The 26744-nt window shown below is 41.2% G+C and overlaps 1 protein-coding gene across 4 annotated transcripts; it reads left to right on the top strand.

Moving 5' to 3' along the window:
* Nucleotides 1-49: 49 nt before the first annotated feature.
* emsy (EMSY transcriptional repressor, BRCA2 interacting) lies at nt 50-26027 on the top strand. Of its 4 annotated transcripts, none has more exons than XM_040150547.1 (20): nt 50-150; nt 5123-5231; nt 5430-5529; nt 5620-5694; nt 6002-6177; nt 6263-6418; nt 8182-8441; nt 8533-8773; nt 9564-9782; nt 10209-10358; nt 11202-11375; nt 11550-11686; nt 12979-13152; nt 17429-17639; nt 17881-18048; nt 19426-19581; nt 19885-20015; nt 22116-22697; nt 23514-23918; nt 24881-26027. In XM_040150547.1, exons 2-20 carry the CDS (start codon nt 5126-5128, stop codon nt 25061-25063), a joined length of 3804 nt encoding a protein of 1267 aa, XP_040006481.1. In that variant the 5' UTR covers nt 50-150; nt 5123-5125; the 3' UTR covers nt 25064-26027. The 4 variants fall into 4 exon arrangements, with proteins under 4 accessions (XP_040006481.1, XP_040006479.1, XP_040006482.1 ...); XM_040150545.1 differs by lacking the exon at nt 50-150 and adding an exon at nt 1830-2059; XM_040150548.1 differs by lacking the exon at nt 50-150 and adding an exon at nt 1830-2059 and having other exon boundaries at nt 24893-26027.
* Nucleotides 26028-26744: the final 717 nt, after the last annotated feature.

A 26744-nucleotide genomic window follows, 5' to 3' on the forward strand; every position in this document is an offset into this window, starting at 1 on the left:
TCCTGCACGCAAAACTTTTAAATCTCGTTATTTCTAATGGGAGTGTTGACCGAAAAATCCCCGGGGGAGAAAGGAGCAGCGGAGCCGATCATCTATTTTGTCACCGGCGGCGGCGACGACAACAGAGCCTGGGATCCAGGGTTGCCGGAGGTGAGGGGGGGGAAAAAAGTGCTACTTTTGTCTGAATATCGGGGTCTGAATATGCTTCATTAGCCTGCCGCCGTCTGCATCAGAGGACGCATCTGGAGAACTCTGCCGTGAGGGCTTTTCCCAAGTCCGGGATGAGAAAACAAAAAAAAATCTCTATTTTTCTATGGGAAATACTTCCATGATGACACTCCAGCCTATTCCCGGTGTCCGGGGGAGAATCGCGTCAAACTTTGGCAGCTAAATCCGAAGTGAACTTTATCCTTCATTATTTCCGCGACGTCCGGTGTGCCCCGCGGTGCCGATTTTCGAAGCGCCGCAGTTTCCGTAGCATCCTCCTCCAGGTCTCTTCTGCTTTAATCCCCGCTAGTTTGTGCAGCAGCCTCGGTTTTCGCTCCGCAGTGTGATGCAAATGGAAAAAGGAAATGCTTTGCCTGCCGCCCCCGAAAAAAAAAAAACACACAGAGCAAAAAAGAGGAAGAAAACCCACCTTCCATCCCGTTGCGTTCAAGAGCTCCTCGTACTTCGCACGACGATCAGATTTAAACAGTGGTGGGAAAAGTGATTGAAGGTAGCAGTAAGGTGGACATACTCCGTGAAAGACTTGCATTAGTACAAGTATTGGCATCAAAATATACTTAAAGTGCCGAAAGCAGTAAAAGTACTCATTATGTAGATTTGCCCTATTCAGAATAATCTATATTATAGTTTGTTTGTTTTTCTGATTATAGCTAATGATGCATTCATGTGTAAAGATCGTTTTAATGATGCAGCTGGTAAAGGGGGTTTAAATGTATATTACTTTTTATACTGCTGGGTAACTCATAATAAATAAATAATTAATCTATTTGTTGATTATGGTCTGTACTACTTTAAAGCAACTAGTAACTAAAGCTATCAAACAAATGAGGTGGGACAAAAAGTGCAATATTTGCCCGTGAATTGCAGATGTGTGAAAAACAGCAGCAAATGGAAATAATCAAGTGCAATACAAGTACAAGTAGTTTAGCAAATGTACTTAGTTACTTTCCAGTAGTAACTGTATTGTTAAGCACACATGGCCTGGAAGAGACAATTTTCACAACAGACATCTAGACTTGTCAAACGCAGGCGTCCTTCATAACATTATCAACTGCTGCACTGCGCTGAAAAGGACATTCTGTATGTTTTAGGATTGTTTTTAAGATCTTACTGATGAAGGCACTCTCCCTGCTGTATTTGTGACCTCTTAGCAGCTATCGAGTGTGTGCTGAGAGCCACAGACAAGTGTCGAGAGACACATCAACATTGCTTTGGCATTTGGTCTTTTCGTGGGATTTTATTACAATAAGGAAAATGTATAATATCAGCAGCCCTATCTTTTAAGACTGGGTGGTGTTTGTATCTGTTATGTCAGTTTTTAGTTTCAGTTTAAAATTATTTATGCATTTCATTTGTTTATGCAGGACGTGCTTATGTTTCTGTAAATGACAGTGCAGGTAAACTTGAACTTAGTAACAGCACGGTATCGCACATTGTGTCACAGTGCTTAAAAGTGATGGACGAAATTCCTCATCGACCAACATTCCTGTGTGTAACTGGTTGTGAAGTGGTTTAGCAGCTGTGGTTGGCTAAGCCGCCTGTGGGTGGCAGCAGTCCGCCAGCAGTGGAGCTCGCGTCCCCACATTGCTCACGAATAAGAAGAAACCCATACATCCACAGACCAACCGCAGCTAGTTAGCAGACAATATAAACACTGACACATCTTTGGGGAGACTGGGCTATGTTGACGGTTTAGCTTCAGTTTTTCTTTGCCGCCGTTTATTGGACAATAACTACAAGATGCGGTTGCTTGGCTGAATGTGTTATGCTCCACCATGTTTGTTTGGATCTCGGATTTACTAAGGCCTTGAAGTTGCCCTGCTAACGAATGGTAAGACATAGATTTGGCTCATAGGAACAGTTAGCTCGCTAGCTTAGCTAACATCATACATCGCAAAGGTTTTCATTCCGGGATAAAACAAAATATGATGTTACTCTGTTGGAGGTTCACCCTGCCACGATCTTTCGTCTCGACGTGAACATTTAATGCTCGCATTTTAATGTTATTGCATGTTTTTGCAGTGCGGTAGATGGTGGGGTAATTTGATGAAAGCGTACACCCAGCAGGACGTTCCCTTTCCCGTTGAACCAACAGAACTTGACACAGAAAATAGAAAACCTAAATATTTCTTTGCTTGTCTTCAAATGTCGGAATCAGATTACAAACACATAGGGCTTTGCAATTGGTAGGACCTTCTGTTATGTTCGGCATATATATTGCTCTCTGAGCAGCATTAGATCGAAATAAAATGTCATTTTTATGTGTGGGGCTGGCCTTCTGCTCCCAGTGTTTTGTAGTTACTGAGATGCCCAGTGGTGGGCGGTGCTGTCAGTGCAAACCATGAAAAAGTTTATTGTAATATATGGGGGCCTGGTGAGTTATATTCTGTTTGCCGAACAGACATGTAACCAACATACTCCTATCCTGACTCATTGAAATGTTTGTGCCATTAAAAATCAATTTACACATTGCTAGATTTGTAAATTGAGTTTGGCATCATCCTTTAAAGTACAGGTCTGGTGATATTCTATATTTTTCTTGCTGTCAGCAGTTATGTAAAGTACAAAACCAACAATGAATTGATCCAACTACCAGGTATAGCTTGTGTTTACAAAGTCTGATATAGCTCATTCCTCTGTGCAGTAGAGCCCCATTGTACAAAAAACTATTAAAAACACAGGGGGTGCAGCTAACATTTATCTTTGTTATTGATTAATCTGTCGATTTATTTTCCCAATTTGTCGTTTGGTCAATAAAATGTCCAAAAATTGCAAAAAAAAATGTCCACCCCAATTTCCCAAAGCCCAAGGTGGAATCTTCAGATGTCTTGTTTTGTCAAATAAACAGTCCAAGACCCATACACACTGAGTTATTCACATTTGAAAAGAAGAATTTTGATATATTTTCCTTATAAAAATGACTCAAAATCTATTCATCAAAATAGTTGCCGAATATTTTTCTGCAAATTTCCTGATCAATTGATGAAGTAATGGTTGCAACTTTAAAAGACACATCAGTGGGTCACACCGTTTCACTGGGTGACACGCTCCTTAATCACCATGAACATGGCCACTGACGTTTAACTTGAGTTAATTCCACGTACAGTACTGCGCAAAAGTTTTCGGCACTTTAGATGTTTAGATTCTCATCCATCGAGGAACACCATCACACAGGCGTCAGATCGGTCACAAATTGAGATGGTAAACTTAAGCAGGAATTAACAGGCTTGGGGCAGAGACTTACAGATGAATAGAAAAGTCAGAAAGTATTGAGAGACAGACTTACACATCGTTGGTTTTGGTCTTTTCATTGGATTTGTTGACAGTAAGAAAATATAGAAAAATATCAGCCTTTTTTCCTTAACTGCATTCTGGTTGTTGATTTGTTTGCTTTCCCTGGGAGACACTACTGATACCTTCAGGTCATCTTTAATGAGCTCCTATTTCCAAATTCTCTTTTTTTTAAAATAATGTACTTATTTCTCATACAAAACAGAATTTAAAATATACCTTTTTATGATATAGATGGATATGAATAGGCAGTCTAAATACAGTATGTCCAATGTCTCAAGAGCTAAATAAGACATTTTGGTCTATACATGTGCCCAGGGAAACAACCAAAACAATAAACTAAATAGATACAGTGAGGAAGTCAGTGTTTGCTGACTGACTTTTAATTTAAATGCAATGTAGATTATAAACGCATATGTTGTAATTGATTAATGTTGCTGATTTGTTCATAATTAACGTTTTGCTAAAGACACCTCAACTCTGTTTGAAAATTAAAAGATGTAATCCTGCAATTGTAAGCTCATGTCATGAATTTTCTCTAAAAAACAATAATGTAAAAAGTTCTATTAAATTCATGGGACTGCGAAATACTGTAGCTCTACTCCAAATACTTTTTTACTCATGAATGTTTTAAGTTTGACCCTCAGAGCTAAATTCAGTCATTTTGCGATACTTTGTAAGCCTCACCAGTCGCTTATTTTTTCACTGGACTGGGTTGAAATTTGTACTGAACATCCAAGAAACCCTAAGGACAATTTGCAGCATGTGTTCATGTAAATAGTTATTGCTGACTGTTTTACAGTAATCAAATTAATAAAAATAACTCTATATTTATTTATTTTTTTACCCGGACGAAGAATCTTAAATTTTTAAAAATTAATATCTCCACTAGTTTTTCAGCCTCTTGCAACCAAATTTTGATTCTTTTGGTCCTGCATAAAAAGATTGAGTGCAAACAGATCTAGCTAAATATAGCTTTGGAGCTGAAGCTCCTTCCTCCCTAGAAGGATTATCTTAATTTCCTTGAAACTTTAATGAGAAAGTGCTAAGATTCATTGCAGATATATAAAAATTTAAAGATGTTATATTACTCCATTTAATAATATTTTGAAAATAGCTCATTTTTGTACTTTTCACTGGCTGTAAAATTACATTCACTGGTGTTATTTCATAGATATTTCTAGATTTTCTGTCTCTGTGTGATACCTATTGAGCCTATTAAATTCAAGTTCACTTAATTAAAATATGTCAAGGTTCCCGTTTCAGGAAAAAAAATTTACCACACACTGGGTTTATTCCACTCAACATACAGTAATTGTATATGAGTGATAATTATCTTGTTAGTCAGACTGTTCTGGTCCAGCTAATGGCTCAAGCTTGATTTCTGAGTGTAGAGGAGCTTTTTTTGTCTTTGCAGAAATTTATATTTTTGCAAAGACAAAATGTGATCGCTTTGACCTGCTGCTGTTTCACTGGCTCTCATCCTTGTTGAGGCTCTTTAAAATAGACACACTGAACAGTCCCTGGGAGGGGCACCAGCAAACAGCATTATGGTTTGTGGGAAAAGTGTTCATAAATGCATTATTGTGGTCTCTCCCTTTAGCCCATGATTCAGCTGGAGAAACCGGTGCTGACTGGTAGCATGCCGGTGGTATGGCCCACCATCCTTGACCTGGGCAGGGATGAATGCAAAAGAATTCTCCGTAAACTGGGTAAGATTATTCCTGAACATGACAGGTTAGACATAAACACACTGGGTGCACTGCTTTTCCTGTGTGTCAATTAAAATAAAAAATACCAACAGTTAGAAAAAGGATGATCATACATGTAATTGGTGTCACTGTTGCGCTTGATGAAGGAGATGCTGCAGTGCTGCCCTGGTGTTTGATGTGTGTTTCTGTGGTTACCAGAGCTGGAGGCTTATGCTGGGGTTATAAGCGCCCTGCGAGCCCAAGGAGACCTGACAAAGGACAAGAAGGATCTCCTAGGAGAACTCACTAAAATCCTTGGGTAAGTTGTTTCCTACATACTTTAAAACCTGATGATTGAGACGGACAACTTAATTTTGCTTTGTCCACCCGCCAACCCCCATCCTCCCAGTATCTCAACTGAGCGCCATCGTGCAGAAGTCCGCAGGGCTGTCAATGATGAACGCCTCACCACCATTGCATATCAGTGAGTATATAACTGATGTTTGAGTGCCATTTTTCATATGCAGTACATTACTTTGTGTGGAGTTACATAGCAAATTCAATTTTCCACTGTGCGGAAATGCAGTTGCAAGTGCTAATTAACGGCACTGCCAAAGCAGCCTTGACTAGAATAAAAGCAATCATGACCAGCACTGCGATGGATTACTGATTTTTCAGAGGGTTTGGAAATAAATTGAAGTTAAAAGAGACACGTGTTCACCACTGGAGTGGGACTTGTAGTTTTAAAACCAGTGACTGAAAAACTAAATGGGGCATAACATCTTTTTCAGCATGTCAGGTCCGAACAGCTCGTCTGAATGGTCCATTGAAGGACGCCGGCTCGTTCCCTTGATGCCGAGGCTGGTCCCTCAGACAGCATTTACTGTCACTGCTAATGCTGTGGCCAGTGCCACAGCCAATCAGAATGCCTCCCTTCTGTTGCCAGCCGAAACAGGAAACAAAGAAGGTCGGCCATGAACACTTTGTATTCAACAAAGGGTGTTGTGCAACAGATTCGACACCAAATGATATGTTTCATTTTCTCCTTGCAGTGGTTGTGTGTTACTCCTACACAAGCACCACCTGCACCTCCACCAGCGCTACAGCGACCAGCGGCGCTATAGGAGCAACAGTGAAATCCCCCCGACCACCCAGCCCCTCATCCAACGTGGTGGTGCTGCCCAGCGGGAGCACTGTCTATGTGAAAAGTGAGTGTCAACATCGAATATAATTTATTTGAACATTTGCCCTTTTATCCTTTAGATTGAAATGATAGAAGTGAGCCAGATAGGTATCTGTAAGAAGTTCAGCCAGACATAGTGTAACAATTATGGAAACGAAAATAAAACAGACCGAGCATTTAGCTAAAAGAGTTATTTACTGTAGAGGGGATCATAGAAGCTTGTAGGTGAAATAAATGACCCCTCAATGTGCTTTTCATTAACTGTAGTCTCCCTTCAGTCACACCCATCTGTGGCTGTCCAGTAGAGTTGACCTATTACCAGTAAGACAGATGCGTTTCAATTACCAAACACTACGCTGCAAAAAATGTCCATTAAAAGGAGACTTGAACATACGGGGAAATATGTCCCCTTTGCCAACAATCGATCGATACCACTCTAATGTACGGTAAAGTTTTCAGTGCTTGTAGCGTAACCCCGGGGGTCGGGTGGGGTTGGGGGGAATTAAGTGTTTCCTCAAAATTAGCCTAGCAGTAGTTTGAGGTAATTCACTTTCCCCTCTTTGAAGAATTTCCTTGAAATACACAGTAATATCTTGGAATAAAATGGGCCATGCAACAGTTATTGATATAAATATTCTTTTAATGTTTCACTTTAATGAAGCTTAATTTTGAAGATGCATTTGTTTAAAATTGGAAAGTAAAGTTATCTTTCCCGGTGTTTAGGATAATGAGCTTCATATTGTTATTTTCATATTATATACTTTGGTGTTGTAAATGAGGAGGGACGGTAGACTCTGGTTCCTCATTTTTAGTGACTTGGAAAACACTGGACCTCTGGGAATGATGCATTCTCAGAGGCATTTGAAAAAAAATGTACTGATCAACCTGGGGGGTGTAAAGGTGTGTTTACTAATTTCTCAGAGATTTAAACATCATTCTTAGTCATGAAAAGTACATTTTCAAGACTCAGAACTTTTTTTTTTTTTACAGTGTATGACAGCTCGGGCTTGCCACAGGACAAATGATTCAGAAATTCTCCCCACAGTGCAGACTTTACACTGGCTGGGTTTTAAATTTCCTAAACACAGCGTCTCGTAGGATCTGTTGGATTAGATTTGACAATTCCACAAGCATCTGCTGCCAATTTGTGCATGCATATTAAACAGCTGGTATGAGCAGTGTCTGACGGGCTAATTTGGGAAGGGAATGAGACTTGGAAAGATTTGTCTGCACATCATTAACTGAAGATGTAATGAGAATTATACTTGCAAAACTGGTCTTAAAGTTGCATTTGTTGGATTTCTGGATTGATAGACCTGAGTTGGAACTTGCAAATCGAGATTTTAAAGTGGATTTGTTTGAAATGTTCAATGCTAACTTCCAGTTTTACTCTATAAACTTTGTCACATACTTATTTTTATTCTTGGCTGGAATTTAACGTGTACATCACATGACAAAAAAAAAAAACAGTTCAAGACTCGATTCTTTGATTAGTTAATCGCCAGAAAATAAATCTGCAACCATTCTAATAATCAGCTAAATTTTCAAGGGGAAAATAAAAAATATTTAGCGCTTCCAGCTTCTCAAGCTTGAGCATTTTCAGCTTTTCCTTGTTTTATATTACAGTAAATTGTAAACAGTTTTCTCGTTAAATAGACCAAATGATTACTCGTTTGATTAAGAAAATTATCGACAGAGTAATCGATGATGATGTTCATTGCTGCCCTTGACAGAACTGCTGTCATCCCGGCGATATCCTGACTTTGCTGCCCTCGTTTTTCCTCGCAGGTGTAAGTTGTTCGGATGAAGACGAGAAGCCTCGCAAGCGAAGGCGGACCAACTCGTCCAGCTCGTCGCCGGTGATGCTGAAGGAGGTTTCTAAGCTGTCCCCGCCGGTATCCAAGAACATCACGGTGCCAGTGAGTGGCAGCCCCAAGATGAGCAACATAATGCAAAGCATCGCGAACTCCCTGCCGCCCCACCTGTCCCCCGTCAAGATCACCTTCACCAAGCCCACCATCCAGACCACCAGTACCACCACACAGAAGGTGAGTGACACTTCTTCATAAGCCCTCATGTTTCTCAACCACATTTCTCTACACACTGCTCGACCCTTTAAATGTCTTATATTTGATCCAGGTGATCATTGTGACAACGTCTCCGAGCTCCAACTTTGTGCCCAATATCCTGTCCAAGTCTCATGCCCACAACAACGCCGCTGTGTCCAAGCTGGGCTCCACCTCCGTGCTGACCACACCCACCCAGAAACAGACCGTGGTGTTTCCCGCCAGCTCGAGCCCTTCCACCAACCCCAACACCATCGCTGTGACCACAGTGGTCTCCTCTACTCCCTCAGTGGTCATGTCAACTATGGCGCCTTGTAGGTCCTTCCTCTCTACCAACATACATAATATGTACCAGCCAAGAATCTCATACATGGAGTATTGAAACTTAGATTTAGAATTTGAAAATGAAAACTGTATTTAGTGATTTTTTTTTTTTTTGGCCACTTGGGGTATTCAGATATTCAGTCCACAATAAATGCAATACAATGAAAAGCAGCAAATTCACATTTGGGAGGCTAGAACCATCAAATTTCTGGCAATACTTGCCAGTTAATTTTCTGTTGATCCTCTAAATAAATAGTTGTTACAGCTCTATAGCAGAGTAGTACTTTCTGGTGTCCAGGACCTGTACCATTTACATGCAGCGTGATGGTTGGTTTATCCTAAACCATCACTCAGCAAAAGTTATATTTAAACACAGCAACATGTGAAAATAATTCTAAATGACGCTGTTTTGAGGAAAAGGTCATTTACAACCCATTAGTGTAAATGGACTTTAACAAATTTGCTCTTTTTGTGTTATTTTGACCTTCTAATCTCTACAGTGAGCAAGTAGCTGTGGTAACGTGGTGAATGGACTGCACTTATATGGCATTTTTCTAGTCTTATCGACCACTCAACACGCTTTACACCACTGCCACATTCACCCATTCACACACACATTGATACAACACTCTTTTCATTTATACATACTGCACTTTCTGCATACACACACACACACACTCACACACCTAGTAGACCTGAGGGAGAGTTGTTTGGAGCGTAGAGCCAGATTAGCAGCTACTCCTAAGGTCTAAGACTCACTGTCATTGTCCACCTTTGTAGGCGGTGCTTCAGCTGGAGTGAAGGTCGCTTCAGCCCGACTTCCTTCGCCTAAGACGCTGGTGGGCTCACCCGCTCAAATCCTGGCCCAGTTCCCAAAACAGCAGTCACCCAAACAGCTGCAGCAGAGCTCACCTTTGGGAGCCACAAGTGTCGGCCAGAACCAGACCACCACCACCTCACCTGGAACCAAGCCCACCATTCAGATCAAACAAGAGTCTGGTAAGGGTACCTGACTTAGTGTTTCTCTCTTTCTTCCCTTTTCTATTTTCTTCATTTCTCTCTTTATCTTTTGTCTTCCCTTTTCCTATTTTTAGTTTCACTTTAGTTCTCTGGAAGCTATAGCTGATGTACACATTTGATACTTCTGATGAAATAAAACATGATACTGATGTATACAAATGAAAAATGCACCACCTTTTTAAAACATATACAACATGACTGATTATCTCTCTAGCTGACGTTCTTGCAGAAAAATAACTTCATGAGACTACGTTGCAGTGTGTTTGTTCCTTTGCACTGAATAAATATATTGTGTGTGTGTGTGTGTGTGTGTGTGTGTGTGTGTGTGTGTGTGTGTGTGTGTGTGTGTGTGTGTGTGTGTGTGTGTGTGTGTGTGTGTGTGTGTGTGTGTGTGTCCGCACATAGGAGTGAAGATTATCACTCAGCAGGTTCAGCCCAGCAAAATCCTACCCAAGCCTTCATCAGTGGCTTTGTCCAGCAGCAGCTCCTCTCCCATCATGGTCGTCAGTAGCAACGGAGCCATCATGACCACCAAACTGGTCACTCAGCCCACAGGTGGGTGATCTGAAACTCATGGCAGTTTACATCCTGCAAAATCAGGTCTAATCCAGCGAATGGAAATTTGGCATCTTACGTAACGTCTTGAAAAATACACAAAATCACTGGATGTCACTGTGTGATGTTTTAATTTGATTTTTAGCTGTTTCCTTCACACTGTTCTTGATTCAAGCTCTTGAATCTGATCAGAGAATAAGTAAATAAGACCTTTGATACTTAATTTGATCTTTGATGCCACGGACACATTTTAGTTTGCAGTGGTGGAAAGAAACCACGCAGATTAACATGAGTAATTTTAAGGTACTTGTACTTATTTATGTATCCATCTTTTACTACTTAATACTTAATACTGTACTTGTTACTCCACTACTTTGAACCAACTGCTATAATTACTAGTTCAGGATTTTATATATAAACATATGATGGCCGAATGAGAGATAACACATTGTTAAAGATTAAACCAGTGGCTTCCAAACTTTTTGGCTGTGTCTGTTTGAGGCCCTTTGCCACATTTCAGATGTCTACGCCTTGTTAGCAGTTCAGTCAAAGAGCCATTTCCCCTCTAAACCTCTCAGTGGTTTCATTTCAATAACTTATTTGAGACTCAAAGAGGTAAAACAGATTTACCTTGTCACTCTTTGAAGGGGCCTGACCCCTACGTTGAGAACCACTGGACTAAACTACTTAACACTCAAGCAAATACAGCTATAAAATGCTGCTTGTGCATCAATGCACCGGTATTAACAATCTAATAACATTATTTCATTTCTGCAGAGCTACTACTGATGTACAATACACTGGCCTAGATATTAAATAGTAACACTACATTTCTGTGTGCAGCTACTCAGGCCACCTACACAAGACCCACTGTTAGCCCCAGCATCGGCGCCAGAATATCAGCTTCCAGTGGCGGGACCACCTACGTGAAGACCACCAGCGGCAGCATCATCACTGTTGTGCCCAAGTCACTGGCCACTCTGGGTGGGAAAATCATCAGCAGCAACATCGTGTCTGGTGAGTCAACAACGTTCTGTAACAGTTCTCCGTTGAAGTCCATATCACACCCTGCCTAGATCAGACGGGAGGGATTGTTGCGATGTTACAGACTTTGTGCAGTTTTTTTTTTTTTTTTTTTTTTTGGTAAGACCTGTTATGGTTTGAGGAAACATTGTCTTCCCTCTGCCGCAGGCACGACAACAAAGATCACCACCATCCCCATGACCTCCAAGCCAAATGTCATCGTGGTACAGAAAACAACAGGAAAGGGAGCGACCATCCAAGGACTGCCCGGCAAGAATGTGGTCACTACGCTTTTAAATGCTGGGGTCAGTCAAACGACACAATATGATATTTAAGCCTTGTGGTCGAGATGATGCATTGATCATCAGTAATCGCTCCAAAAACAACCAGAAAATTAGACTGGAGTTTTTTGCACTGTAAGAACTTGCTTTGCCATGTTATGTTTTTATATCTAGTGTCTGGAGGTCAAAGAAACACCTTTTGTTTCATTTTTTTTCTTTTTTGAGAAAAATTTAGATATTTTGATGAGATTTAATTGTATTCTAAAAGTATTCTTTTAAGCACGTGAGCATTTTTTTTGTTTTCTTACTCTTTTATAGGATATTAAACTGAATACTTTGGGTTTTCAGCTGTGTTTCTAGACAGAACAAGACAATGAAGAACACCACCATGGGCTCTGGGAACTTGGGATGGGCATTTTTATCAATTTGTTGACTTTTTACAGACCAAACAATTACTCAATAAACTGAGAAAACAATTGGTAGATTAATCGATAGTGAAAATAATTGTAAATAAATTAAATAATCTTTAAATGATTCTGACGTCATAAGCATTTGTTTGTAGACGAATAAGACAATGTTTGTAAAATTTGCTGCAGTCTGTGCGTTGCTTTCAGCTCTGCTTCATCTCACTGTTGGGATGTTGGACAGTGTTTGTTTTTTTTTGTTTTGTTTTTTTTGATACTGCCACTTGGTGTCGCCAAAGTGAGAAACTTGTAAATCCTGCACAGAGGTACTTTAAACATTTTTATTAAGTTAAGTTCAGTGCCTTTAAATGTAATAGATACAGTAATGTTCTGCATTTCTGTTTTTAAAGGAGTAGTTCCACATTCTGGGGACTTGGTAGTTGTCAGGTGGAGAGTATGATGAGAGGAGCTTTATACCTCTTTTATATCTCCCCGTTAAATGTGAAGTTACAGCCAGCATTTGATTAGCTTAGCTTAGCACAAAGACTGAAAAAAAGAGGGAGAAGCTAGTCTGGCTCTGTCAAATTAGAACAGTTGCTTTAAATTAAGTTCCTTTTGTCTGTTGCAGCTATTTTTAAAGCAGAATAGAATATAAAGAGAAACTGCCTTCATTGCAAAGATGTAATTGTTTTTATTCTGTCAACCAAGCCAAATGATGACACTGGGTTCAGATTTAATTTGCATGGTGATGGTTGTATAGACTGAAATTCCGTTAGCAGGGATCTGTTGTCACTTTTTTCACACGGGGATTTTTAAGTTCACAGTGTCTTCTTGTACACCACTGGGCTTTTGTCCCATGCTGCTGTTTGTAGTCTGAGATGCTGTATCAAACTGTGTGTTGCTGTCCCGCAGGGTGAGAAGAGTTTACAGGCTGTGCAGGGGACCAAACCAGCAATCATCACCGCCTCCAGGCCCATTACCAAGATGATTGTCACCCAGCCCAAAGGCTTGAGCTCTGGGTCCCAGTCCACTGCCACCAAGATCATCCCGACCAAGATCGTCTACGGCCAGCAGGGCAAGACACAGGTGAGACATGCTCTCCAACAGCTAATCAAATGTCTCTCTGCCTTTTTTTCCCCCCACTCTTTTTTTTTTCTCTTTCATTTGTTTAATTTTATCATAGTGTTCTACACTAATCTGCAGCTCTGACATAATCCAAATGTTACCACTGGTCAATGAGGATATCAAATGACTGGTCACAAACATCCAGTGGACATTTAAATGACCTGTTGTCTGTCAAGAAGTAACCAAACACGGGTATCTTTCACACTGCTTTATCGTGAATGCATACCGTAAAGTCAGTAGAGAAGAGCAGTTTTGATTGTAGGAAAAGGCCAGAAAAAGCAGTGGTCTCTTTCCCTGAAAATGAGAACAAATTGCTATATTTACTCACAGCAAAAAGAAGGCTTGTTCTGTCTTCTGAGTTGTGCATTCAGTCACTAATCTGGTGACACTTCCACGGGATGTTTTCCAGAGAAGTGAGAGCTTGTAGTCAAGTGCATCAGTTTATACAAAAGAAGAAAATCCCCTGTTCTATAGGCTGAACAGTCTATATAGGGGCTCTAACACTGACCTTTCCTCTTCCTTCCTTTACTTCCCTCATTCAGGCAGAGAAATTAGTCTAAATGGAGTCTGTGAGCCCGGCAGACTGAGAGCAGTCTAGTCTGCTGCTGTTTCAGGACAAACAGCTGTGGACCAAAATGTTTATATCCTTGCGACATGACCGTGTTTCTGACATATGATATTAAACCCGCATTCATTGATTATCGTGGCCAGTCCGGGGGCAGAGCAACGAGCTGTAACCACAACACTGTCATACAGCATCATCATGTCCACAGTTTATACAGCAATAAAATTAGCAAACAGTTTCCTATTCGCACATCCGGCAGACATTGAGCAACGTTAGCATTCATTTGGAGTTAATGTCTCTGGCCACCTGACAAATAGAGTACTGTGCTAAAGTTTTAGGCATTTTAGGCATTTTGAAATCAATACTGTAAAATGAAAATGCTTTCAAAAGTAATACCATGTTTTTATTTATCAGTTATCTCGATAAATGTGGTAAGTGACAGAAAAGACCTAAATCAAATCAATATTTGCTGTGACCACTCTTTGCCTTTTAAAACAGCACAAATTGTCCTTGGTACACTTGCGAACAGTTTCTCACAGTACTTTGGCAGGTAGGTAGTTCCAAGCGTCTTGGAGAACTTGCCTCAGCTCTTCTGTGGATTTAGGCCGTCTCGGTGTCTTCTGTCTCTTCATATGACTACATGATGTTGAGATCAGGGCTCTGTGTGGGCCAGACCATCTGTTGCAGAACTCCCTTGTTCTTCATTTCTCTGAAGATCATTCTTTATGACTCAGGCTGTATGTTTGGACTTGTTGTCATGCTGGAGAATGAATTTGGAAAAGATCAGACGCCTACTGCATGATGGATAAGAATCTTTAATCAAAAAATTCCGGACTTTTGTACATGACTGTAAAATTTCAATATGCTTTCTCGTTTTAGTTCTGGCCTGATTTCCCACTACCCCTGAGAAAAAGAATTGGCTCTTTAGCTGCTAAATGCTCCACTATGTTCAACAGCTACCGGGCAACGTTGTCTGTGCTGTTTATTGGTGGACAGATATTGGACAGTGAATTTATCGGAGCTTTTTCGCTGCAAAAAATTGAAACAGCTCTGATGTTAGCTCTGGGACTGAACCAGAACAGTGAAGTTAAAGGCTGTAAAATGAAAACAATGGGCTGCAAGAGGCTAAAAAGCTCTGTGGAGCTGATTGGAACCTCGGGTGATAATTTTCTGCGGGTTTGTCACTAATCTCTTGGTGGGTCTAGTTGTAATAATTGTGCTAGCTTTTCATACTTCAATTTCCAGCAAAGTGAGAATGGACTGAGTGCTGGGACCTGGTCACACGGGAAAGATACTCCAAAAATCTTGTACAAATGGTTTGAATTTGGATGTCTCTGTCTTCCATTTGTATGATCTCTAATCATTGTCCAGTGTTGCCCGTTGTCAGGAGACGTGATGTTCCTGTACAACAAAACCAGACAACACTGTAGGTGTTTTTGGTTCCTCAGAATTTTTTTTGTCTATTTTTGAAGACTAAACAAGAAGGGATGGGTTCTGTGGAAATTCTTATAATTGTGACATACACCACACATGCCCAATGTGGGATTTGAAAGTTTATCCAGTGACTTAAAAAGAAACAATGACTGAAAGCGATGATCAAGTTAACTACCCCAGTCCTCGGTAATATGCCTTTCTCAATCTTTTGGGGAATTAGAATTTAAAACACAGCTGTCAGAATATATTCTCAGAGAGTAAATTCCGTCATGCCAGTTTCCAGATGTTTTTATGCCTCTGCGCCAGCAACAGCTGTGGCCGGAGGCAGGCATTATGTTTTCGGGTTCTCTGTCTGTCCGACCATCCGTCCCTTTTTTTGTGAATGCAGTGTCTCAGGAACGCCTTGAAGGAATCATTTCAGATTTGGCAATATTATCACTTGGACACAAGGAGGAACTGATTAGATTTTGGTGGTCAAAGGTCAAAGGCCACTGTGGCCTCAGAAAACAGGTTCGGGGCCATAACTCAAGACTTCCTAAGCTACTTATGACAAAATTTCACACAAATGTCTAATAGGATAAAATGATGAAGGGATGACATTTTATATTCAAAGGGTCAGAGGTCAACTTCACTGTGACATCATAATGTTGTGCAAAAACACTTTTCTGGCCATTATTCAACGCCCATAACTCAGGATCAGAAGGGGAAATTGTGACCGTATTTCACATTTGGTCGGATACTGAATTGGTGACGCTAACCTTGGGTGCCCACCTGAAGGTGTGGGTGTGGGTGTGGGTGTGGGTGTGGGTGTGGGGGTGTGGGTGTATGTGTGAGTTTTAGAATTTGTAGCAACATCCATGTTTGAAGCATTGTCTACTGCCCCGGCTACAACTTTGTGTTCTATCAGAATCAGCTTTATTGGCCAAGCATGTGAACACATACAATGAATTTGACTTTGGTTTTTTGTTTTCTTTCTCAATGAACCTACTCACTAATACACACTGAAATCATACATGTCAATGTAGTGATAACTTCCTTTTCGCCAAGAAATACACTTCATGCTTTCTATTAAATTCCTTCAAAGTCTTCACTACATATATAATATGAGTATATAAACTGCAACTCGACTGGCTGGCGGGGGCATACAACCCCAAGGCGGTAATGTTTAGTTTGCTGCAATCTTACCTTCATAGACTCGTAGCAGTGAGGGAGGAGGAAAAGTAGTAGCTGCCAACCAAACAACATCTGTTCCCTTTATGAAGGTCAGAATGAGCGTCTCGCTGTAAGAAAAGAACATTTTATCACTCCAACAAGATTCATTCACAAACAGTAGGTCACCGTTTCAATATTAAACCCATCACTGTGGTCTAATTCTAGTCTGAATTCAGTTTTTGTTTTTAGTTGTTAAAGGGAAATTGAGGTCAGTGGCTTAGCTAGCTTTGCAATAGTATACATGTAAAGTGCAGACAGTATTTAACACCCACAGTGATGATCAGCGATGCAGTTTCGGTGGAACCACAAAGTAGATCAGCCAAAACTAAATGGGTACAAAAATTGTAAAACACTTTCCAGTGACAAAAATGGCACCTGTTTTCAAAACTTTATTTCCTTTCACTGTAATTTTAAAACTGTTCAAAAATACATCTTTTGGCTTGTTTCCATTTATGACCTACTTACTGAACATGCAAATAAGGCAGAGGTATTAGTGATGCAACAGCGTAGATGGAACTATGACTCAGTTATCGATTCTTATCCAGGAATAAGAAACCTCTTGAAGATAACACCCTCATGCAGACTCTGCCACCTATTTTACAGCATTGATTCCCAGCCGAGCGTCTTTGTACCCCTCTGTGGAAGCCGGTACTTCTGTAGTTGCCAGGGAGTGCGTAGAAAGATTTTGGAGTACCTCAGCTCAATTTTATTAAAAAAATACATGTATATACATCTACATGTTTATGTTGAGTAGTAAAATAAACTGCTTCTGCCATTCCAAGTGTTAGTATGAATGCAGTCCTACTGAAAAGAGACTCAGGCCAAACGTCCCAGTACCAGTGTGTCTTGTATCAAATAAATATTGTAACAAAATCAACTTTTACATAATTGATAATGTGAAATGACATCCACTTTGAAAACAGTTTAAAATGACACATTTGGAGCATGATGGCTGGTGTCGATGAAGAGGTACTGTGAAGTTGGGAACTTTCCGGAAATCTGTGTGTTTCTTTGGTTTCCTTCCAGGTTCTCATCAAGCCTAAGCCAGTTTTCCAGACAGCGGTGGTGAGCGAACAGACCAGGCAGCTGGTCACAGAGACGCTGCAGCAGGTGACCCGCTCTGCAGACGTGGGTCAGGGTCAGACCCCCGGCTCGGACGGGTCCACAAAGGACGAGGTCGCCAGCTTCACGGAGACTAGCAGCCTAGCCGTTGAGGCCTCCCATGGAAGCACTCAAGGTAATACTGATCTTATCCTTTTCCGTGGCATAGAGTCAAGAGTTGGCAAGGTCAGATAAATGGGTTGTTGCTGCTTAACTCTTATGGGGGTGTGTTTTTTTTGTTTTGTTCCCCCCCCCCTTTATGAGAACATGAATGGCAGTTTGATTTGAAACTGCACTGAGTTTAATACGAAAATAACCCTGTGAGGTTCCATTAAAAAGTTTTAATTTGTCCTCCACTGTTTTCCATAATTCCTCAGAACCGCAGCCTGTTGTGCATGTGGTGTCCTCCAGAGAGCAGGATTGGACTGAGCAGGAAGTAGCTGTAGAGTCCAGCCCCACTATTATCTATCAGGAGGTGTCTGGCGGTGAATCCCAGTCTGCGGCCTCCACCATCAAAGCCCTGCTGGAGTTGCAGCAGACGACTGGTGAGCCTTCATGTCATGGAAAGGCTGCGGACGTAAACCGAAAAAGAGAGGGGCGGGTGGAGAGATGGAAGGCAGGAGGGGGAATTGTCACTTGTACACGCGCTGACTACAGTAGCGTTGCAAGTTCAAGCGAAAATATTCTTGCTGTAAACCAGTCCACCAGGCTCCAAGTCTGTCAACAATACCTAAATGCGTGATCTTTTCAGCAGCTTGCTCTATGTGCCTTTTGTTCTGAGTTTTAGTGAAGAAGATTTAAACTTGTCTTGAAATCCTGCATCAAGCATATATTAATGGCTTTTGTGGAACAACTGAAGCCCAAAAAGCTACCAGCTCACGGTGATTACTTCTTTCGCCTGAGGCTTTGCTCTCACAGTGAGCTCATTGGAACTGGGTTGATGAGTAGACAGGCAGAGACAGAGTCCCACGGAGTATTTGAAGGTGGGGATAATTTGTAGACTGATTAAACAAATGAACTGCATTACAAAGCATCCAGTAGATTCCCTACAGAGATGATTGTGATTTAGTGCATGAAGGCTGATTGGTTCAACAGATTACTTATTAATGGAGGTATTGCCCATTTATAATGATCTATCGTTTAAAAAAAAAAAAAACCCTTGTGATTTATAAGGGTTAACGCGTACAATACGAATTCTCAAGTAGTGACCCTTTATTTACCTGAGCTGCAGAGGGAACCAGTCCTTTATTTGAAACAGGCTTATATTGATGCCAGATGTTTATCTCATATATCGCACAGTATATTTCATCATATTTTGGTAAGAAGCTTCCCTTTTTTTCTGATCTGCTCACAGTTTAGTTTTCTATTGCTACAGACAAAAGTTACAAAAGTTGTTGTTTACATTCAGTGTTTCTCATCAAAATGGACATTGTGTATCCTTGAGTGCATAAAACAAAGGTGATTTTTCTTAAAAGTTTGAAACCTGCATTGTTCACATCCATGTGTACTCTCTAGCAGGCTTCTTCTGCACTGCGCCCGGTCATGCATTGCGCCGTGTCTTGGCACGTTGCCGTCAGCTTCAGATCAGTGTAATTATGTGAAACCATTGACAAGGCTGGTGATGGCGTCTTCTGCATGCATGTCCTCATGTGCATGTACGGGATTAACAAAACAGGGACCCACTCTTAAAAGCACTGTTCTATAGTGATACTAGAGATCAAATGCTACCTTGACGTTTACTTAATAGTCACTTAACTCTGTACGCAAGAACGGCAAATTAGAAACTGTTATAATAACTCATAACTGTTTAATAACTCATATTCACAAATTAATTTGTGAATATGAGTTATTAAAGAAACTGAATTTATGACTGATGTGAACTGGTTTGTTATGCTCAATTTGAGCGTTGTCCCTCCCAATAGTTAAGGAGAAGGGAGAGTCCAAACCGAGGCAGCACACGATTGACCTGAGCCAAATGGCCGTGCCCATCCATCTGGCCCAGGAGAAGAAGCCCAGCCCGGAGTCCCCCAGACCCTCCACCTCAGAGGCTGAACCCAGCACTGAGTACAACACAGCCAGTACGCCTCTCCAGTCTGCTACATGACCCACTGTATTAAAAATATATGTCAATCACTCTTCAACACTGTGCACTTCCTTTTTTGGTTGGCAAGTCACAGTTTCAGTGAAAGTAACTAAAATTTCACAGTAAACCTAAAATTTGTCAGAATGAAACAGTTCTCTTTTTGGTTCTTCGGCAGAAGGAAGTGTGTGTGCGTGCGTGTGTGTGTGTGTGATTGTGTGTGTGTGTGTTTGTTTGTTTGTTCAGCCTGCCCTCTGTTTGATATGATCATCTAACAGCATGACTGTGGTTCCCCTGCCAGGTAAAGTCAGCAGAGTTGGAGTGTCCTCAGAGGACAATGATGTGGTCATGTCCTCCAGTCAGCAGCTGGTGAAGCCCTACAAACCCGCTGCCGTCTCCTCTGCAGCTTCAGCTTCACACCTCAGCCACGTGGTGAGGACGCTTAAACGCAGGACTTCAGTCTAATACCAGGGTTTTCCCTAGGTTTTCAGAGGGCTTAAGTGTTGCCTGGGATCCGGGGATTGGTGGTGGGTCTGGGGTTTGTAATTATTCAAAGGAAATTTTAAGTCATTTTAAGTTTGACTTTTTTTTTTTTTTTTTTTTTCCCCCCAAGTTGTTTTCGACTATTATCCTTTCCATATTTGTGTAAGAAAGCTGGCAACATTTATTCTACTTACTGTAAAGTCAAAAGTCTATTAATTTCACCAAGTAACATGTTTGAGATAAACGTACTGTATGTGGATTACCTTAACTTGTAAAGCTGACCACTCAAAAGAGGAGCAGGGCGACTTGTCATGTTGCGTAGCAACACAAAGGTAGTGATGGAGAAACTTCTCACGTTTGAATAAGAGCACAGGGAAATATATGGCATGACAGTTAAACTGTCTCGACAATATTCATTTGTGGAGTAAAACTGGACGTGTCCTAAGAGTTTCTGGTTGGCGTTGGTGTTTATTTCAGTCGCTAGCAAAGCTAGCCTGATACCCAACGTTAACTCAAGGTTAGTGTAAGTTACAGTAACACAGGACGCTCTCAACTGCATTTTGGAACAGAAAAAAACACTGGGACCAGCGGCTGGCATCAGAAAAAGACGTTAGCTGTGAGCACAGCCTAACTTTGTTTAGCTACCAAGCCACGTTAGATGCTAACGTTAGTTCAGTCAAGGTATCTCTATGTAACTAGCTTCGCTGGCTAACTTAATTCAGTACATGAATATCTATGTAAGTTAGCTAGGTCAGCGATTTCTTTAGTTGTAAAACAGGCTACATTACTTATATCTTCTCTCTGGCTTCTATTACTACAAGAAGCGCTCCCCAACAAAATCATTTTATACTTCGATTATTCTTTGTTGAGGCTTAACTTATCGATGGCTGGCAACTTCCTTATCCGAGCCGATGGTTGTAACTACCATCCCAAGTGGACGGTGCGGGGAAATATCCAGTCAGCTGTTAGTACCATTCGTTGGCGAAATGGTAACATTATTACATCATAAGTTGAGCTAGTCAGCCAAAGTGCCAACTTGACGTTAACATTATCCCCTGATGGTTCCATTTCCTTTATGCTATTATTATATAATATTAGCAAGGCTGATACTCTCACGACCACGACGTAATTAAACAATTTGCTTTTGGGTTTGTTTTTGGAACATGAGATTAATTCATGAGAGTACAGTGTAGACATTTAGCTAGAATGGACCCATGTTACCTATGATGTAGTTAAACGGGAGGCTTGTTACAGTTACAGTAGCCTGATTACGTCGCTTGAGGAGGGGGCAAATTCCAAGCTCACTCACAACGACAGAAGCTGAATTCAAATGACCTTGTGACAGTTTTGTTTTTTTTTGTTTTTTTAGTTGTCGTGGTTGTGAAATCAATACATAAACGTCAAATCTAAGCCCTGTTTTCTAATATCTAAGCAGCTGCAATAGCTATGAAGAGCAAAAACAAAGCCACGTTAGTTTTTACTAAATAGTGTTGGTGACAGGGAGTTTCAAGCTTAAATGGGCCAGTTCATCCCCCAAAGCATGTAAGGTCATATTGCTTATTAAAAGATTAATAGAAATATTTAACAGAAATAATAGTGACAATCCGATTAGCCAGCTGTGCAGAGTTGATAAAGAAGCCAGGGCTTGGATCTCTCTCTCAGACTCTCTCTTTCTATTATTGATTCGACTATTTATGTCACTTTTAACGTGTACAACCGAGTGTAACGCTTTGAATGTCTTCCAGTAGGGACTATCTGCAAATGTGCACAGTTTTCCCCTTATTTAAACAATATTGCCTCTCTTCTCTATGGCAGTCGCCTTTTCAACATGCCTTTGAGTGCGGTCGTTTAGAACAACTCTAAACACTTTTGATTCAGACACAAAGTCGTACAAACTATTTATTTTCCAGCATAACCTGGCCCTAAATCCAAATTTTATTGCCATGATGTTGCACTCCTCCCTCTTTCCCCTTTTAGCTCAATGGATTAGTCAAGTGTCATCCTCGTCTTGATAACATCCCTCATTAGTCTTCTTTCCGACTCTTTCAGCCCTCTGAGAGCCATGGGAAAACTGAGACCGTGTTAGAGGTGGGCGAGCTGGAAGGCGACACCTTGGACCCCCAGACGGGCTTGTTCTACCGCTCCACCCATCCAGCTGCTGAACCCGTAAAGCAAACCACCCACTCCGCGGGCGCTCAGCCACCGCCTTTGAGCCAGGCCGAGGCCGAGCAGAGTCGGCAGAGCTCCACCTCCACCTCCACCTCCACCCAGGCACTGCCACCACCACAACTGCAGAGCAAACCTCAGATCAGCCAGCCTTCCTCCTCCTCCACCGCCTTCCCTTCCACTCCTCCTATGACTAAGAAACTGCCTAAACTACGAGAGCAGAGTCAACCCAAGCCCCAGACCTTAACCCAGATCCCCAAAGACAGACCCATGACTGCACCAGCCCAGGCCGGGGCAAAGGTCACGACCCCGGGCACACCAACCAAGCACCTGGTGACGCCGCAGCTCCCAAAGCTCCAGCAAGCACCCACGTCCCACCACAGGCCCATGCACACATCCATGTCGCACCCTCCTCCTCTGCAGGCGCACCACCCTGTCAGCACTGAAAAGACTGCATCCAGCCAGGTGAGTGGTTTTACATTTAAAGGCCGGAGTAAGAAAATGCTATAAAACATTTATCATGTTCACCTTGAACAGATTGCAGACTGATAAGAAGCAAGAAGTTGATTTATAGTTGTATTAACGCTGGGTGCAGCTGCTGCTCTCCTGTTTTCTATCACTGTGAATTGAATTCCGTCTGTTGGTCAGACAAAATAACAAGTTAAATACGTCATTTTGATCATGAAAATGTGTGTCATTGATTTAAAAGACTATGAACAATTAATAAAAGAGGGTTGATAATTGATTTGTAGTTGTAATAAAATGATAGATTTAATAACTGCTTTTTGCAGCCCTAATAATTTGCCTCGGGGCCATTCGTATCTCTGACACATGATCATACATTAATCACAACAACGGTAGAAGTGCAACACTTAAAGTCAGACTGAAATTAAATTGTGTGTTTGCTTGTTTGCTACAGCAAACATATCTGCTTGATAAATCCCGTGTCCTGTGTTCTCCTTTGAGAAAAAAAATTGTTCTCTGTCTACATAGAAAGAAAATTTGTTTCCATACAGTCATACCGCCACAGCCGCTGTCAATCAAACACAGACAGGGACATGACAGAGACAGTAAAGGAGCATTTCTGGTATTTACCTAAATAAATACTTTATCTTTTTTTAATATTAAAAAACTATTGACTATAAATTTGAAAAAAAAAACCAAAACACTGACATTATCTTTGACTGCAAAAAGACACTAAATGTGATTTCAGTCCGAGTTCTCTGAATTTTCATTTCCTACATTTTCGTTTTTTCCTGATTTAAAATATCTTCACGGCAGCAGCCAATCATCACGCAGAGCGCTACCGTCACCAAGATCACCTTCGGCAGCTCTCATCATTCATCGCCGGTCTTCAGCAGCGGCGAGGCAACCGCCAAGCTGATCCCGGAGTCCAGCTCCGGGCCTTCGGGAGACAAGCCCTCGGTGTCGGACATCCTGAAGATCTCCATGATGGAGGCGGAGATCGACCCGAGCACAGAGCCAATGGTGGTGGATTCCTCCAGCGACTGCGGCCCTCTGGGGAAAGCCCTGGAGGTCCAGGCCGTGTCAGGCACACTGGATTCTGGCCAGTTCATCAGTAGCTCCGGGACCACCATACATCATTCCCACACGAAGCCCCAGCAGTTCAGCTGCATGCAGGGCCTCACTGCACAGAGGAGCAAAGAAGACCTGGAGGTAATTGAGGTAAGTGCTTTATTACAAAAATATCTAGGTAATAGATCACAGAGCTCAAGGTAAAGACTGATATGGAGGTTTGTCAGTATGACTTTAACTTATTGACCTATTTGTTGAAACATATTAAGTCCGTCATTATTGTGAACCTTGAATATGACTGTAGCCTGCAGATACGTCCGACGGCACTAATAAATATAGAAGGCAGAAGGCCGTATGTATTTTTCAGAATGAAAACATAAAACTATTCACTGACATTTTCTGTAAATTATTCATTTATTTTTAAAGGTACATCGCACAATAAAAACAACATTTAGATTACATAACCATCGCTTTAAATTTTTCTTGGTCATCTTAGCAGTTAATTTGCAGCCTTACACCCTACACAACACAAGAAAAGTAAATACTTTGCTTGAATTTATCATTCGCTTGACAGCGCACTGACAGCCGATAACATCACAGAAATTAAGCTCTCTCTAACCGGTCTTTATGAATGGACACCTCCTAAAACAGGCACAGCAGTGTTGGTTGAGATGAACGCACCGCATGATAATGTTTTGATATCGAAAGATAGAGGGGAGTGTCGGCACAGAAAGCGGCAGCTCAGTAGTCACAACACCTTTTAACTGATGTGACGAAATCATGTCAACGCGGACCAGAATCTCAAAGGAAAGTTTCCAAGATCTTGTCGAGTCCAGGCCACGAAGAACTGAGGCCGTTTTGAGAGCAAAGGGAGGCCCTGCCCAGTATTAGTATGGCGTTCCTAATAAAGTGCTCAGTGAGTATGTATCACTATCAACTGATTTGGAAAAAAAACAATTGTCCTGATGATAAAATGTTTTTGTAATTGTTGCTCAGCCCTACAGTCAGTTCACCTACGCATGTAATGGCACACCAGTGCCAGCAGGGAGATATGTGTCCCACCCTACTGAGAAGTGAACTGACTGAAAACCTAATGTGACTAACACGTGCAGGTGATTCCTCAGTACTCCATCTTGCCGGACTCCAGCCAGTCCAACGTGGTGGTGGAGCCCAGCGGCTTCCTGGAGATCACCAACTACACCAGCCAGCAGCTGGAGGAGGACAGCCCCATGGAGCAGGAGGTGGACAGCAGCAACGACGAGGCCACAGCAGCCAGCCCCCCCGACCAGCCGTAGTCAGCCCGTGCCGGAGACACTGATGGGAGCGGAGCAGATTTGGATTCGAACAAGCAGACGTAACGATTTCCTTGAGGCCTCGGACCCAGTGGACAGAGACTTCCTGGTGGTTTTTTATAGTGCAAGAGCAAGGATGTTTTTAGTTGTGTAAAATATTAGTTTGTTCATAATAAACCTAGAATTTTTTCTTTTTTCTCCCCACAACTAATGGCACATGTGGTTTTTATTGCCAACAAGGAGTGCTGGATGTAAAATGTGGGAGTGAGGTGAAAGCATTTGTTTTAGTCTAGTCCCAGACATTTGGACAGCCGCCTCTCAAAACATACTCAACTCTTCTAGTATATTTACATTGTCACTTGCAGGACTTTGCAAAACATTGACACGTTTATGAAACGGATTATTTGGAAATTTGGGGTACTGTGCCTTGTGCCACTGTGCTTCGTTTCAAAGATACACTCCCTGTTTTTACAGTCCTACGGTTATTTTTGGGGTTGTCCAGAGTGTATCAAATACATGTGTCCCAGTAACTTCAGTAACACGGATTTTTTTACAGAGTGATTCTCCTGTTATATATACGGACATCTCCTTTTTGATGAACTTTTTGTTTTGCTTTTGACCGACTTTGTAACAGTAAAATCTCCAACACCTATGATTTATGGGTTTAAGTTTTCAGAAGAGAGAACAAAGCTGGAACGGATTGAATTGCTGCGCGGAACATAAAGCAGAACCGCAAAAGAGTCCGGGAGGAAGGATCTAGTCCAAACATATGTGTTACTGCTCATTGTAAGTGTAATGTAAAAAGAAACGAAACAAAACAAAAAACACTGAATTAAGCTATGTACCTTTTCTGTAAGATATATTCTGGAGTTCAAGAAGTTGCTGTGAGAATCTCACTAATAATGCATTTGCATAGTGTGTTTAAACTATGCATTTCTTTTATACCTTTTCAATCTAGATGACTAGTTGAGAGAGAAAAATCATTTAATCTGCACAATAAACCGGCTGAGTAGAACACGTCAGTTTATAAAGTTTTATTTTGAAAAAAAGAGCTTTTGAATGTAGAAAGACAAAACGAAGAAGTCACAGTGTACTTTTGTACTCAAATTCACCTGAGGCTAGCAAGATGTTGTTATTGTAGTTTTTATAAGGGCACACTCAAGAAATTCAGAATTGCATTTCCATAAAGGCGGAAGACTCACAAGAGACGAGAGTGATTTTTATTTTTTTAACGTGTACAGAGCCTTCTTTTCTTTCTATTCTTCTGAACTTCTTGCACCTTTTTAGTATCGTGTCATAAGTGAACTTCCCAAAATGTCGTTTTATGTACCCGAGGTATAAAGTAGGCAAGGTTATATATTTTTGTTGTTGTCAAAGAAAACTCCCATGAAAAGAGCAAAACCACCAATGTGTTAGTCTGTCTCTCAATACTTTCTCTTTCCCCACCGTGTTCGTGGCACTGATCCCCAAGTTCATTTCTTCCTACTGAAGACATTAATCCTTAAAAACAAGTGAGAAGTGCGTACTTTCAGTTTTAAATCAGGCTAAAAAATAAAAATAAAAAAAAATTCCCAAAACAGCTGGACACTGTAGTTTTTAGTAAGCATCACTCAAACAGGAGGAAATTGTGATTTTTTATTTTTATTTTTTTTTTTTTTAATTTTTTTTTTTTTCTCCCCACAAC

Source organism: Xiphias gladius, chromosome 17, assembly GCF_016859285.1.
Source record: "Xiphias gladius isolate SHS-SW01 ecotype Sanya breed wild chromosome 17, ASM1685928v1, whole genome shotgun sequence".
In the NCBI taxonomy this organism is placed as follows: domain Eukaryota; kingdom Metazoa; phylum Chordata; class Actinopteri; order Istiophoriformes; family Xiphiidae; genus Xiphias; species Xiphias gladius.